This window comes from Pelecanus crispus, chromosome 5 (genome assembly GCF_030463565.1).
Source record: "Pelecanus crispus isolate bPelCri1 chromosome 5, bPelCri1.pri, whole genome shotgun sequence".
NCBI lineage: Eukaryota > Metazoa > Chordata > Aves > Pelecaniformes > Pelecanidae > Pelecanus > Pelecanus crispus.
In genome coordinates, this window is record NC_134647.1 from 67,754,464 (window position 1) to 67,768,363 (window position 13,900).

The 13,900-nt window shown below is 42.1% G+C and overlaps 1 protein-coding gene across 1 annotated transcript in view; it reads left to right on the plus strand.

Annotated features, from left to right (window-relative positions):
• The first annotated feature begins 1,789 nt into the window (after positions 1 to 1,789).
• Positions 1,790 to 13,900, plus strand: part of EPS15 (epidermal growth factor receptor pathway substrate 15) — a 51,037-nt gene continuing 38,926 nt past the window's right edge. Inside the window, exons 1-2 of the mRNA XM_075710467.1 lie at positions 1,790 to 1,852; positions 9,279 to 9,320. Of these exons, the coding sequence (XP_075566582.1) occupies positions 1,826 to 1,852; positions 9,279 to 9,320 (69 nt within the window). The 5' untranslated portion in view covers positions 1,790 to 1,825. The remainder of the gene's footprint in view (positions 1,853 to 9,278; positions 9,321 to 13,900) is intronic.

A 13,900-nucleotide genomic window follows, 5' to 3' on the forward strand; every position in this document is an offset into this window, starting at 1 on the left:
CAGAGCAAAGGGCATCCATGCAAGATCATGGCGGTTAATAGAAACCCAGGCCCTCCAAATCTCTACTGAGGGGCCCCCTCCCAAATATTAACAGGCTCAAATACTGCTGTCCCCAAGAGACACAGCTGTAGTTTTACAATCTTCTGGTTTAATTTCCAGGTATTAATTATTGTGGGATAGTATTCCAGTTCTGATCACAAAAGAAAAAAATCATCCTAGAAATATAATAGCCTGTGCTGTTTTCTAGGGATTTTAGTTAGGAGGAAAGGAGCGTGAGGTGGAGTAGAGGTGTGACAGTATGTTAATGGTGTGCATATTTTTATATCTATTCTGTTTGGTTTTTATATTCTTCCCCTCCGTATCTTCTTTTTCTTGATGAAACAATGGCTGAGAAACAGGTCGGTAAAGCAGAACTTCTATAAAACCTTTATAGGAGAATAGGTGGGAAGGAGGGATCCCACACGTTTCATGTCAGATGAGAAATAGCAGCTCAGGATGACTACCAGCTGAGGAATGGCAGGATGCAGAGGTGGGGCATGCGCATTAGCACAAGCATGAAACTGAGATGAAGAGGACAAAAAAAATGCAGAGTGGTAGAGAATGCAGAGCAGAGAAAGAAAACAAAGCACATTGTGAAACCTTTCCAATAATCAAGTATGACTCCAGGTAATTTTTCCTCTTACTGGTCCAAATGCGTATTTTAAGTCTAAATTTGTGCCTAATCCATCTTGGGGCAAAGTGAAAAACCAGAAACGTTTTCCCTCTGCCCTCAGTGACTCAGGTACAATGTGGTAGTGCAAAGAGCTCGGAATAGTAGCTGAAATCGCCCGTGTGTGGGTGCGAGCAGGTACAGGCGGAGCAGCTCGCGCTCTCCGGCTCCCTGGCGCTGTTGTGGCGGGGGAGCTTTGCCTGGGTGGAGCTGGAGCCCTAAGCGGGAGAACGAGCAGGAGGATACGTGGTGACACGAACAGCGCTTTCAGCCAGTGTGTACACAACCGTTCCTCACGGGTTAGGAGAATGCGGTGCGGTAGGCTCCCGCTCCAGCTTGCTCCCCTTTCTCTTGCTGCCTGTGTTGCCTGAAGACTTCTCCTGCATCAGGGTTGCTCGTCCCCTGTCTCCTGCTTCCCCCCCCCAGCAGACCCACTGGCCGCAGTACTGTCCCACGGCGCACAGTCGGCCCGACGGGGCGATGGCCGCGTACCCCCAGGGGCTGCCGGAGCGGCCATTTGGTTTCCTGTGAGCGGGGCGAGGCCAGAGGCCCGGCGCAGGGCCGCCCCTCGCTGCTGCCCAGGCCGGCGGGGCCCGGCGGGCCGCGCATCCTGCTGGGCCCACGCGCCGCTTCCTCCCGGGCCCCGCGCCCAATCCTGTCGCAACCAAGCCCAGACCTGCTGCACCTCCTCTTTGGGACGTCCCCCACCTGTGTCGTGACTGACTGAGGGGATGTAACCCGTCAAAATGCTTGAAGCGTCTACAGCAGCAGCAGGGCCAACGGAGAAGGTAAGGGAAAGGCTAGGCAGCGGGAGCGGGGACGTTGGCCGCCCTATCAGGCCAAGAACTCCGGCTCCGGGTTTTTGTTGCAGCTGCCTCGAGTGGGCTCCGGCTCCGGCTCCGGCTCCGGCGAGCGTGCTCCGGCGCCCGGTTTTGCTTGCGGCTCCCGCTGCCGTGTGCTGGCGGAGGAGGCTCCGGCTCCGGCCGTCGGGCGGGCCGGGGATCCGGTGCCGGGTTTTGGCCGGGGCCGGCTGGGGAAGTTGCTGAAGTTGGGCTGCGAGTGCCGGGGCCGCGGCGCGTCCTTCCTGCGGCCCGGCCGGTGCATGATGGAAGCAGCATGGCCGCCCACCTCTCCCTGACACAGGTACCTCCCGCCGGCCTCCGCGCGGGGAGGGGGCTGCCCGCCGCTCGCCCGCCTCTGCCGGCGGGCTGCGAGGCCCGGCGCCCGCCGGGGGTGGGCTGGGGGGTTCGGGGCAGGAGCGGGGCCTGGGGCTGACCCGCCTCCGCCGCTCTGAGGCGGCTGGCGGAGCCGCCGCGACGCCGCTGGGGAGTGGCTCGGTGCGCCCCAGAGGGCCCCTGGGCGGCGCGGCTTTGTGTGCCCGCCGCCGCGCTAACGGCCGCGCTAACGGCCGCCGGCGCTGTCAGGTGGCGGCTGAGGCGCGGCGGGCGGCAGGGGCGTGTCTGTGCCGGGGAGGGAAGGGGCGGCCGGGCGGGCAGCCCCGAGCCGCGACCCGGCGGCGCCGCGGCCGTGCGACGAGTTCCCGCCCGGCTGCAGGTGCCTCTGCCCGGGGCTGAGGGGGGAGCCCAGCCTGCCGGAGCGCGGCGGGGGCACGGCCGCAGGCGTCCCCCCGGCCGGGGAGCGGCCCTCCGGGCCGGCAGCGCCGCGGTCGCGCCCGGCAGCCCGCAGAGGTCCGGGCTGCGGCGGCTGTAATCGCGGGTGGTCTTTTGTCTTCTATAAAGACACGGGGCGCCTGGTTGAAAGAACAAAAAAAAAAAACCAAAAAACAAACCAAAACCGCCCCGTAGATTTTTGAAGGCAGGTGGTGAACCGGGAGGCAAGGGGAGCGTTCGCTGAGGGCCTGAAAGGCGATAGCTCGGGGTTGGGTAGCCGTGCCCCGGGGTCTGTGCGGGCACAACCCGGCTCGTTCCGGGGGCTCTGCAGCCCGCAGCCTGGGGAGAGACGGCATGGAGTGAGTCTCTGGAGGTGACAGTCTCGGCGTGCTAATGGGCAGCGTGCAAGAAGATTAGCTTGGAAGGGAGCGCTCAATTTCCTGTTTTAATAGAAACTTAACTCCGAAGATACTGCTTGGAAGTCATTTGACTTTTTTTTTTTTGGTGGGCCCCATGGTATGGGGACACAGTTTTTGCATACTGCCTGTACAGGTGCCTAATAACGAAGAGCTTTGCAGGTGATGGTCTTAAAACTCAGAGAATCTTGGCATCGTTTGGTGCCCGGGTGATCTCACTTTGCCTAAGTCTTTGTTGCTTGCATTTTTTTTTCCTGATGGTAGTAGAATTGCTTCATACTCTTGGGATTACCTCTTATTCCCTAGAAACTTGGTAGCTAATAAACTGTACTTTTTTTGTTTCATTTAGCAGTGACATGAGAAATTTGCATTCCTGCCTGATATAAGCCTGTCGGTGCACAAGCTCCTGCTTGGGATGCTTCAATCCGATAATCAGTTGTCACATTTACAGAAAGTAAAGCTGGTAAATAAGCATGAATCACTTAAGCACATAAAGGTAAACTTAAAAAGTTGGCAGCAAGGCTGCTTAATTTGCAGTTACTCACATAGTTTACTTTTGAAAAAATCATGAACTATTTCAAGGAAAGAAAGGATAGTTCAGTGAAAAGATGAACTTCAAATATCTGGAGAAAATAAATGTGTCTTTAAAGGTCTAAAGACATATAGTTATGAAGTATAGTACCTTCTGTGAAAGCTTGCTTTAATATTAAAGAATGTTAGGTTAGCCTTTTCTGTGTCTCTCTTTCAACAGTCTTTAAGCAAAAGAAAAAAGTTTAAAACATCTCACTGAAGAGGAGAAAAGTTTTCACAGACCAGCAGCCTTAATTCTGTTGATCTAAAGGCATGGGCTGTTCTGGCCCTTTATTTGGGGAGAGGGGAGGAGTGTCAGCTTTGGTGTGTTCTACAGCAAGACATTATTGCTTACAGGCTGTGTAATCCTTTCATTGTAGAATTTATTTACTTTTTTGGTCACATGCAAGGGGGACTGAATACAAATGTGATAATGTTGACAGAAGCAGAAAAATTGCCAGTATCCTTAAAACCATTGTGACTACAGCTTATATCAGTGGTTAAATTGAGGAAGCTATTTGGGGGGAGGGATTTCTTTTTTTTTTCCTTGCATTGCCTAAGAATCATCTTAGAAAGTCGAGCAAGCCTAAAGATAATTTCTTCAATGTAGGTTCTAACTTCTGGAATTTCAGCGTGATGAAAAGTCATACCAAATTGTTAAGTGTTCTAAATCTGTTTAGATGAACATGAGGAAGTGAAAATGATGGTATAGAGGGTGGGGGTTACAGTTACTGGCTGCAGTTAGATCAGTTGCTAACACCAGCAATAAAAAGTATGCAGATTGGTACTTTCTGCTGTAGACCACATGCAGAGAATAAGAGGCATATTAACCTGCAGTCAAGCTCACAATTGAGTCGAATTTTCTTTTCCCCTTCCCATGTTTGGTTTGACTGATTTAAGGTGGCTAGGAAGTTGGGTATTTCCAAAAGAGACTAGGGTATTTTCAGATGACTATGCAGCTGCAGTGTCTGAGGGGGCTGGGCATCCTTTATTTGAATATCAAAACTGTTTTGGTGCTAATTGTATTCTGTTAGCTGATTAATAAAAATATTTGAGGACCATCTAGCTGTAGCAAAATTTAGTATACCAAGTATGCTTGAAAGAGTGTTGCAAAATGAAGGTGATTATCTCCCCTCCTCCCCCCCAATTTAGTAATAATCTGAAGTATCTTTTATCTCCCCATTTTGAACCCATTCTGCAACACCCCGTGGCCACTTGCATTTGCTCGCTAAATGTTATGGTCTGAGCATAACTGTGAATTTAATAGGGAACTTTTAAGGAAACTTCTGCCAAGTGAATGTTTTGTTGTGGTTGCCTTTAGTTTGGAGATAAGCTAGCAACATCAATGAGAAGGAACTGTTCCTATCTTGCAAATTGTCACCTGTTGTTGGAAAACTCAAATTAAGCTGTAGCCAATATGAGGAGTTGTATTTTTGACCTTCCAAGGAAGGTTGCTCATGTGGCCTGTTTAATTTAGGGAGGAAGGAACAGAAAACTGAAGATGCAGAACGTGCATGTTGAGAGTGGGGAAGATACGTTTGTTGAAAGCTGGTGTAATATGGACATTCAAAAACTTATTGTTGCTCTTGAAAATGGAACTTGTGGTTTATTCTGAAAAACTGTGTATGTGTGATTGAGGGGGAAGCTCTCAGTTCAAGGAAGGACTGTAAAGAAATATTCAGGGAGAACAGGAAGGATAATTTTTTGTGTTAGTCTTCCTGATGTCATGAAATGTTTTTTGTGAAAAATCTGGTAGTCATCTTAAAGTAGTTATGAGCTGCTTTGGTAAACGAGACAGTCATGTATTATCAATTTGTATCCCAATTAGCTGCAAGTGTCAGTTTAAACTTCAGTATTGTGTCGTGGAGTCCAGACTACTGTGCTTTGTTGTTGAAGGGAAGCACTGAATATTACAACTGAGGCTAAGCTAGGTAGATGCCTGTCTAATGCATGCATTACCAGGATTAATGTCTTGTTACTGGAATATGTAGGATGCAAATACTTACAGTATGAGTGACACTCATAGTAATATAAATGTTATATAGAATGTAGAGCTGAAGCCTTTGACATCCCTGGCAAACTTCTGGGTGGTGTTTTGGGTTTGTTGTTTTTTTTGTTTTGTTTTGTTTTTTTTTTAGGGATCAACAAAATGATAAAATTAAGATCTTAGTTTGTTCTTTTTACTGAAGTGAGAGATCTGTTGTTCTTTCTGTAATTCGTGAAAGATGAAGAAATCTGAGTATGCGTGTATGTGTGTGTATGGAGGGGGCTGACTGCTCCTAAAGCAGATAGAACTTAATTTTTTTTGATTGCTATGCATCAACTATGTTAGAGAGTAGCTGCGTCTAAAAAGGCAGTGGAGCTACTCTTTCATGTTATACAGGCTTTGTTCAGTACTGATTAGAAGATGGTGGAGGCTTCCTGTAGTGATTTGAAAATTAAATTGAATCATTCTTAATTATGCAGTGACAGACATCTATGCAAAGAGAAGATGGCAGAGTTTTTGTGCATGTGTCAGCTGTTCAATAGGAATGAAAGTGCCGAATTTTGAAGTACTTGATAATATTTGTATATAAATTTATAGTAAATACTTTCTTATCTTTACTTTTGCTATTGCTGTGGGCAATGTGCTTGGTTGTATAATGGAAAGTGGTATACTTCAGACAGTAAAGCAGTAGAGGAAAGAGAGACAAGTTTGTTATTGTTTGGAAAGAGCATTGTAAGAAAACCAGCTTGCCTTAAACTTACCTGCTTTTTGGCTGGCTGACTGTGTGAAGAACGTTTACAACCACATTGTGTCATTTGGCCTGGAAACTCTTAAAATGAATCCTAGAGCTTTGCATCATGATAGAATACAAAGTTTTGGATTTTAATCAAGACAGAATAGCTTGCTTCTCCCCTTCTATCTCATTTGGGTTGGAGGGGAAAGTTATTTTTGTTTTTTTCAATGGACAGCTTTTTTGGGTTTGTTTGTTTTTTTTTTTTAAAACTTTCTGTGCGAAGGAAGGTTGTGGATGGATGGGGTGGAAAGACTGGTAGTAGTGTCTTATTACACCTGAATGTGAGTGTGCCAGAGGGATGAGAACATGGGGATATAAAGGCTTGATTGACAACAGAAGATGGAAAAGATGTGTGTCTCTGAAGGTGTTTTTTATTTCCTAGGTTAGTATTCTAAAGTTCATAGGTTTGTAACAAAGGTTGTAATTACTAGAACAGACATTACTCTTACGAAGTGATAAACTTTTAAATGTAATAATAATAATAATGTATTTCTATTTTTGTACACTGTGGAATCTGACCTTTTCTCCCTCCCTCCTTTTTTCATTGAAAACAAGTTGAATTTACTCTCTGCAATTGGTTGTTACAAATGCCATAAAAAGAGTTTTGCCAGGTAAATTCTACAGCAGCGCTTTGAAAGATGTTGAGCAGTATTTTTCTTCTTATCCCAGAAGAATATCCTAGACTGTATTTGTATCTGTTGTTCTAATATGGGGTATACTTTGATGGAGAAAAACAAGTCTGTTACTAGTAAAATAGCCTGGGAAACTTTTTTTACTACTATTATTCTATTTGGCGTCACAGGAAATTCCAGTTACTGCAGTGATACTGATGTTAAAATGAATATTGGAAACACTAGTGAAATAAATAAGAATTATTGGCTTGTACTCTAAGTACTGAATGAAAAGATTGTTTTGCACTTCGTGTTTTCATTGCAGGACTTCAACACAATGTTTCCTGTCCAGGAGTGACAATGATCGGTTTGGCTGTAATAATGAAACATTTGGCTGAACAAAGGGTGATATTGGGCAAGAGGGATGATGCATGAGAAGTGATACTTCTAGCGTATGCACTGGCCAACTCTGTTCTAGTTTTCTGCTCATAGCTTTAATTTGATTCTGTGCCTATACTTTTACATTATAATGGAGTAATACTTAGTAAGCAAAATACTTGAATGTTTAGGAGAACTACCCCTCTAGATTGCTATTTAAAGTGTAGCTGAGGTGGTAGGTACAGCATTTGAGGTTTAGTTAAGAAAATATAGTATGTTTTGGAGCATGCTGGAAAGTGATTGAAAGTGGTGTTTGTTATATTGGTGTTATGTTAGAGGTCTGGCAAAACTTGAATAGATTTCATCAGGTTATTTTAAGGGATGTGTAAATGCCTGCTTAGTTGATGGCTGAAATAATAAGAATCTTTGGGTACCAGAGCAAAGTCAGAGCAAGGTTAAGCTATATAAATGGAGGTATTGCAGTGAATACCAATGATGGTTTCCCAGCATATGTAATTTTTAACGTCTGGCTATGTGAGAGGTATTTCCCACCCCCCCACCCCACCCCCCAATAAATAAACAAAAACTCACCAGCCCCCCCCGCCCCACCCCCACCCCCCCAAAAAAAACAAACCAAAACCAACCAAACAAAAAACCCAACAACCCCAAACAAACCACCTAGAGAATCAGAAATGCCATGTGGCTCTTCGAAGAAACAGTGTCTCTGGGGCAGTGTACTTGCTGAATAAGCAGATGTCAAGGTGTGAATGAAAGTTCTCCTGTTATTTCTAGCTGTTCTCTATAATTTATCTTTCAGGATGTTCTGATGATACTGCACAATTTCTGTAGTTGAACGGGATCACACTAAACCCCTGATTTCTACCGAACTTCCTGTCTTAATATTCTTCAATAATTGGCACCTGTGAACATCTAAGTGCTTAGCCAAAAGAGCAACTTTATTAGCTGTTGCTGTAGGAAAATGTGTGTGGTTTTATTTAAGCTGTCACCACATATACGTGCTGTAGTGAAGTGTTTTCTACAGCTGTATGATTGACAACATCTAGAATACTGTTGGCTTCCATATTTCAATGCAAACTCCTAAATTTTAAAGCCAAAGAAGCTACCTTGTTGGATTCGGTTTGTACAAAGATCTGCAAATCTTGAGTTTTAAGGTCATGTTCCTTTCAAGGGCGAGAATTCTATTTTTGAATGATATTCAAAGTTATGTGGTTTGGGGTTTTTTTAGTATGTGTTGTGTAATTAACTTGTATTATGCTCGGTTGTTCCAGCTGGGTTTGCAAGGGCAACACATTGCGATAATTGTAGGGTTATCCTCTGCATAAATGCATCTGGTCATGCACAATCTTTGGTTTAGGCAACATACACTTCATGAAAGTAGTGTCTGATTTTGTGCCTGTTTTTACGTTGGGGAAGAGAGGTAACCCTAACAATACATGGGAATCTCTTGGGCAAGGGTATTTGGTGTAGGCCAAGAGATTAGGTTTTGCATGGTTTCATGCCTTGGGCTTTTTTCCAGTTTCTAAGAATGATTTTAAAAAATTCATAAAGAAAGGACCTTTTCCAAAGAAGCTGTTTTATCCTTGTCCACCAAAGTTTAGGCGAGCACTGAATGTCTGGTAGATGACAGTGGAATTAAGGCACAAGTTATCTCTGGCAAGGATTCAAGTTACAAAAACCTAAGTTAAAATATTACTCTCTCTTAATTGCTGTGGATTTAGTTGTGAATCCAGGAGTTAATGTGGATATCTGAAAATTTTACAAGCTAGTTGCATATGACACTAAATTCTAAAGAATGATGCAGTGGATAACGAATTAAAATTATATTGCTTTGTACTCATTAGAGTGCACTTCCTAGCCTGTATCGTTTCAAGTTTTTTCTTTTACCTATAGACGATCTTGCTTAAGAATTCTTGTTTCATACTGCCTAACCTGGTGACCTGTCTGATAGTAATCTGATAGTGGTTAGTATCACTGACATCAAAACAAGAAGTTGGTCTTCTAAAAGTTACAGCATGAGGAGCTGTCGTAGTGGTTGTCATTTTACAGAATAAACAGAATTATATAAATGCTTAATGCTTCTTTGAAGACCAGTAAAGTGTTTTATATTGTTATTTATCCAGGGAGAGGGAAATTGAAATATGGATCTGTAGTGTTAATTTTATCTCTCTCTCTCTCTTTTACAGTTATCGAGTGCAAATCCTGTGTATGAGAAATTCTATCGGCAGGTATGTGTGTTCTTGCTGAGAGAACAAGTTTTATTTTGTATTTAAAAGAAAGAATATTCTTTTGCTATGGACTTCAGCATGGCAGCGGTGTGTAAACAATAAAAGTACAAGGAAAAATTATTCTGCTTTAAAATGTATATTTATAGTAACTAACACTTAGGTCTGAGCTATAGCAGTATAAATTTAATATTGGCTGTAAGATGACTTATTTAGTTTGCTAGGGAACTGCCAGGTACGTATGACATACATCACTTTACAGTTATAACAGCCTGTTAGCTCTTGGAATGGAGTAAATTCTTGCAAAATACTGTATTGATATGTTCTTTGTTCCTTTTTACAAGTGAAGCTAAATTTTTGTGTTTGTAGTGCAGCTAGCATTATGTAAGGCTTGCATCTCTCTGAGTGTCCCCAGAGATTCTTACAGGATGCTGTAAGGAGTGAAATTTGGACGGAAGGTCACTGAATGCCAAAAGAATGCATGTAGTTCTTGAAGCTGCAGTCAACAGATAAAAATTTTCTTACTTTATAATGTAAAAAAAAAAAATAATGTAGTTAAAAATAAAATATAATAGTATTAATTTTATTTATCACCTGTCTTTTATATTTAGGCCCAGCAAAAATGAGGTGTATTAATTCATATAAATACAGCTTTTTGGAAAAATAGGTCTTTCAGCTACTCTATTATAGCAATATTTTGTGTGCATAATGTATGTTATTGTACAAACACAGATATATGAAAACTTTTAAGGACATGTAAATAAAATGAATGATTATATAAAACAATTTAAAAGATTTTTGTTTTTTAAATATAAAGACCTGATGACTAATTGATGAACCACGAAAAAACCAACCTTACAGGAAGTTTTTCCTCCTTTGTGCAACTGGTAATGTTGCTGTCTGTCCTAAGACAGGATACAGTGTATATGACCTCTTTATTTAGGAAGGTCTTTTGGGTGTCAACAGTAGAATGTATGCTTATCTGCTGGGGAAGAGAGAAGACCATGATTTCTGTCCACGCTCTATTTTTGGATTGTGCTTAGAGGATTAATCCCATTAAGCACATAAAACGGCAGTTCGAGTGTATCACCCTATGCTGCCTGGAAAGTTTGAGCTTTCTGTTCTACTTTAACAAGAGGTTTTCTCTACTACAGGAGAGCAGCAGTTTTGAAATTGCTAAAAAAGAAGAGAGAGTTTACCTTGATCTAAGTTTGGATGGCTCCTGAAGGTTGAAGGAGATGGTACCGCCCTCACAAGTTTTCCTTCAATCTGATGGATGAATCCACTGTGTGTATATCTCTAGGCATTGAATTAAAAGTCTTAGGAGAATCCCATATTATGGTGACCATTATAAGGACACAAGGAAAGGCAAGAAACTAATTTTTTTGCACGTTAGGTTTCCTAGCTCAATGGTACTATCACTGTCAAGTATTGTCTTTGCCACATGCCTGTCTCTTCCTCCTGATTGCAATTGCTTAACCACTGAAGTATGAAGCAAAAAGTAGGATAAAGAAACTGAATTTGAGCACAAATCTGATACTAGTTTCTAGGTCACTTAACATCTTGCATTCATTGAAATATATAGCCTAGTGAAATTGGAGCACTATTTGTTGTCCAGCTGTCTCAGTAGTATACAGGAACGGGGATTCTTTAAACGTGATGTTACTGTTAGTGAAGTTGTGCCAATGGATTTGTTTTCCAGAGGATTAATTTTCTGACTTGCTCAGCCAAACTCTTTTCTGCAAGCATTTGTCCTAAAGAGTAGCTTTCGAATGTACTGTGTGTAAAGACTTTCAGTTGCACTAGATAACTCTTTCCTTCCCTCCTGTAGATAAGGAGATATCAACTTTCAGAATAGAAATGCTAGAAAGACATTTTCCCACTTTGTCCTATGGTGCTGGTAGACCATGTTTTTATTCTTTCATACCAGAAGCACTTCCTTCTTCTCATGCAACTTGAGAATAAATTAATCACCTGAAATAGCTCTGATGCTTAGTACGCTTCCAGTTCTATCACAAACTTAAAGTAATTCATCTTGCATATGTGTGTTGTGAAATGGGTATAAATCCCAGGCTTTGTATTTAGAATGTGATTGAAATCTTAACCTTTCAGTGGGGACACTTTTCTTTCAAGTAAGTTTTTTGATTAACCTTTCCTAGACTGACTCTCAAAACAGGGTGAGGTTAAAGGATAAATATAAATACATGTGATAAAGTAATAGGAGATTACTTAATCATGTGATGCAGTATAGCAGGTAAGCAATATGCCTGAGCTGCTGATGAATTCTTGATGAATCCCGAGTTGAAGTACTTCTCACTGTTACCTTGTGACCTAATGACATCAGATGCATGTTTTTAACTTTTAATCCTTTCTGGCCCTACAAAAACCAACTTGCAACAAGAGTGTTGTTGGCTGATACAGCTACGAAAACTGCTTTTTGCATATAAGAGAAAAACCTCTACCGAGCTTGTGTACAACTGACAAACGCCAGTGATCTTCTCAGTGCGACAGTCAAACACAAGCCAGTTTTCTGCACTATTTTAATGCTTAGTAAGTACCCTCATCCCAGCATGCAAGACTCCGTAATCTGCAAAGAAATTGAAATTGGCCTTTAAAAAAAGAAGTCACTAAATTTTAGGGAATTAGTTGCACAAAAAGAAACTGTATACATATTGGGTTAAATAAGAATCCTGCTTAAATCCCTTAAAGTCACCTTCCTCAGGGTTGGAGGTGAGGAAATAAAAAAATAAACACAGCTGATAACTTGTTGCCTTGTGACTTTCCCGAAAGAGAGGAAAAGTCCTAGGCTGGAGGTTTTCTGAGTGGATGCCAAGATTACTGTGCTTATGTGCAAGGTCAGCTCCGCTAATGGGAAAGGGGATTTAACGCAGTGTCTTGGCAACTTTTTGCCTTATAATATGGGAGAGCTGTTCATACAGACTGAATTAGACATGCAGGCTAACTACAAGGCTGTAGTGTTTGTAATTTTATTACCCTGATCCTCGATTACAGGAAACAACATTTCCTAATTAAAATCATATTAGTTATGTTGAAAACAAAGGATGTTTTCACTTTTGTATTAGATGATGCTTTTGGGATTGCTTTCAGAGGTTTTTTGTTTGCTTTTAGCAGCAAAAGTGTCTACAGACAACCTTCATCTGCTGCAGCATGCTTTCCAAATGGTAAATTCTCCGCGGTCTTTCACTAGCTAGTCCTAAGCCCATCTTTGGGAGCTGTTTGCTTTGAGCACCTTGTGTGTGCTGCACCTGTGAACTTGGAAGGTTGGTCTTACGTTCCAAACAAAATATTGAATATAGTCTTTGTTTAAACACAAAGCTGTGAGACTGCAAATGATGCAATGTATCATCATCATCAAGCGTTGCTGTGTGTTCCCAACCTTGCTGTTCTATCTGAAGCACGAGTTTTCACTAGGCATTCTCAGGCTATTTCAGACAGCCGTGATGACTCAGTGTTCAGCAAGTGCTCAAAAAGCATTGATCTTCAAAAGGGGGTACTGGGAAATCTAATGCTAGCATCCAGTTACTCTTTCTGCGCATGTACTTCAGTTTCCCCTGCATGCTCATTTATTTGTGCAATTTCAGTTTTGGTTCTCCGTCGCTTTTTCTCCAGGAGGTGTGGAAAGTAAGTGACCTTTACCTCTTCCCTGTCCTTTGAAACGTTTATCATGTCACAAATTCTTCAGAGTTTCAGGGTGTCTCAGCTGATTGTAGATGGGAAGACTCTGGTTTTGGAGATAATATTATATAATTTGTATCTATAAAATGTAATATATTATTTGATCTCTAGAACTTGTAGGACCTGTACAGCTTCTTGTTTGATGCAGTAAGCCCGACAGTTTGACTTGAAGATACCCTTAGTCCTCTTCTCCATACTGTGCCCCTCTTAGGCATCCTTTTGCTCTAGGCTCTCAAAGACTCGCAGCTTTTCCTCTATTTTCTTTGTCCTTGTGTATGTGATGCCAGTTTTACTGCTTGCTTCTTCCACCTGAAGGTATAGCTGAGGTGCTGTTTTCGTTTAGGAGCTTGAATAACAATCTGTTTTAATTATCTCCCTATTGATCCAGGGAGAAATGCATGCTTGTTCATATTCTGCCAAAACTACTACCAACTTCTTCATTGTGTAAATAAGTTTCACTTTAGGGAGTAAGCATTTTCCTCTTCTAGGGTGGTAAAGGTATTTTCAAGCAGAGCCTTGTTTTTCGGATGATAACAGTAATGAGTTCAGAGCTGGACAATTACATGTAATCAATCTCTGGGACTTCTCTGTCCTTACAAATCAAATGTTTTGCAGGCATCAAGAAGAAAATCCTGTGATTAGAAAGGGCTAATTAGATAGGTTCAGATGATGGCCTAATGTGAACAAGGTTCCCTATCTACTGCATAACTTGAGAAATTCTTGGGCCTTTGTCTGTACTTGAAACTTTCTACTGGAGACCTTGAAATCCAGGCATAACAAATGGTTACAAACTTATAGCAGTGGAAATTTAATTGCTTGTGTATGTATTAGTGTTTCTCCTCAGTTTTTAAGTGGAATTAGTCTAAATCTTCATTGATGACCTATAA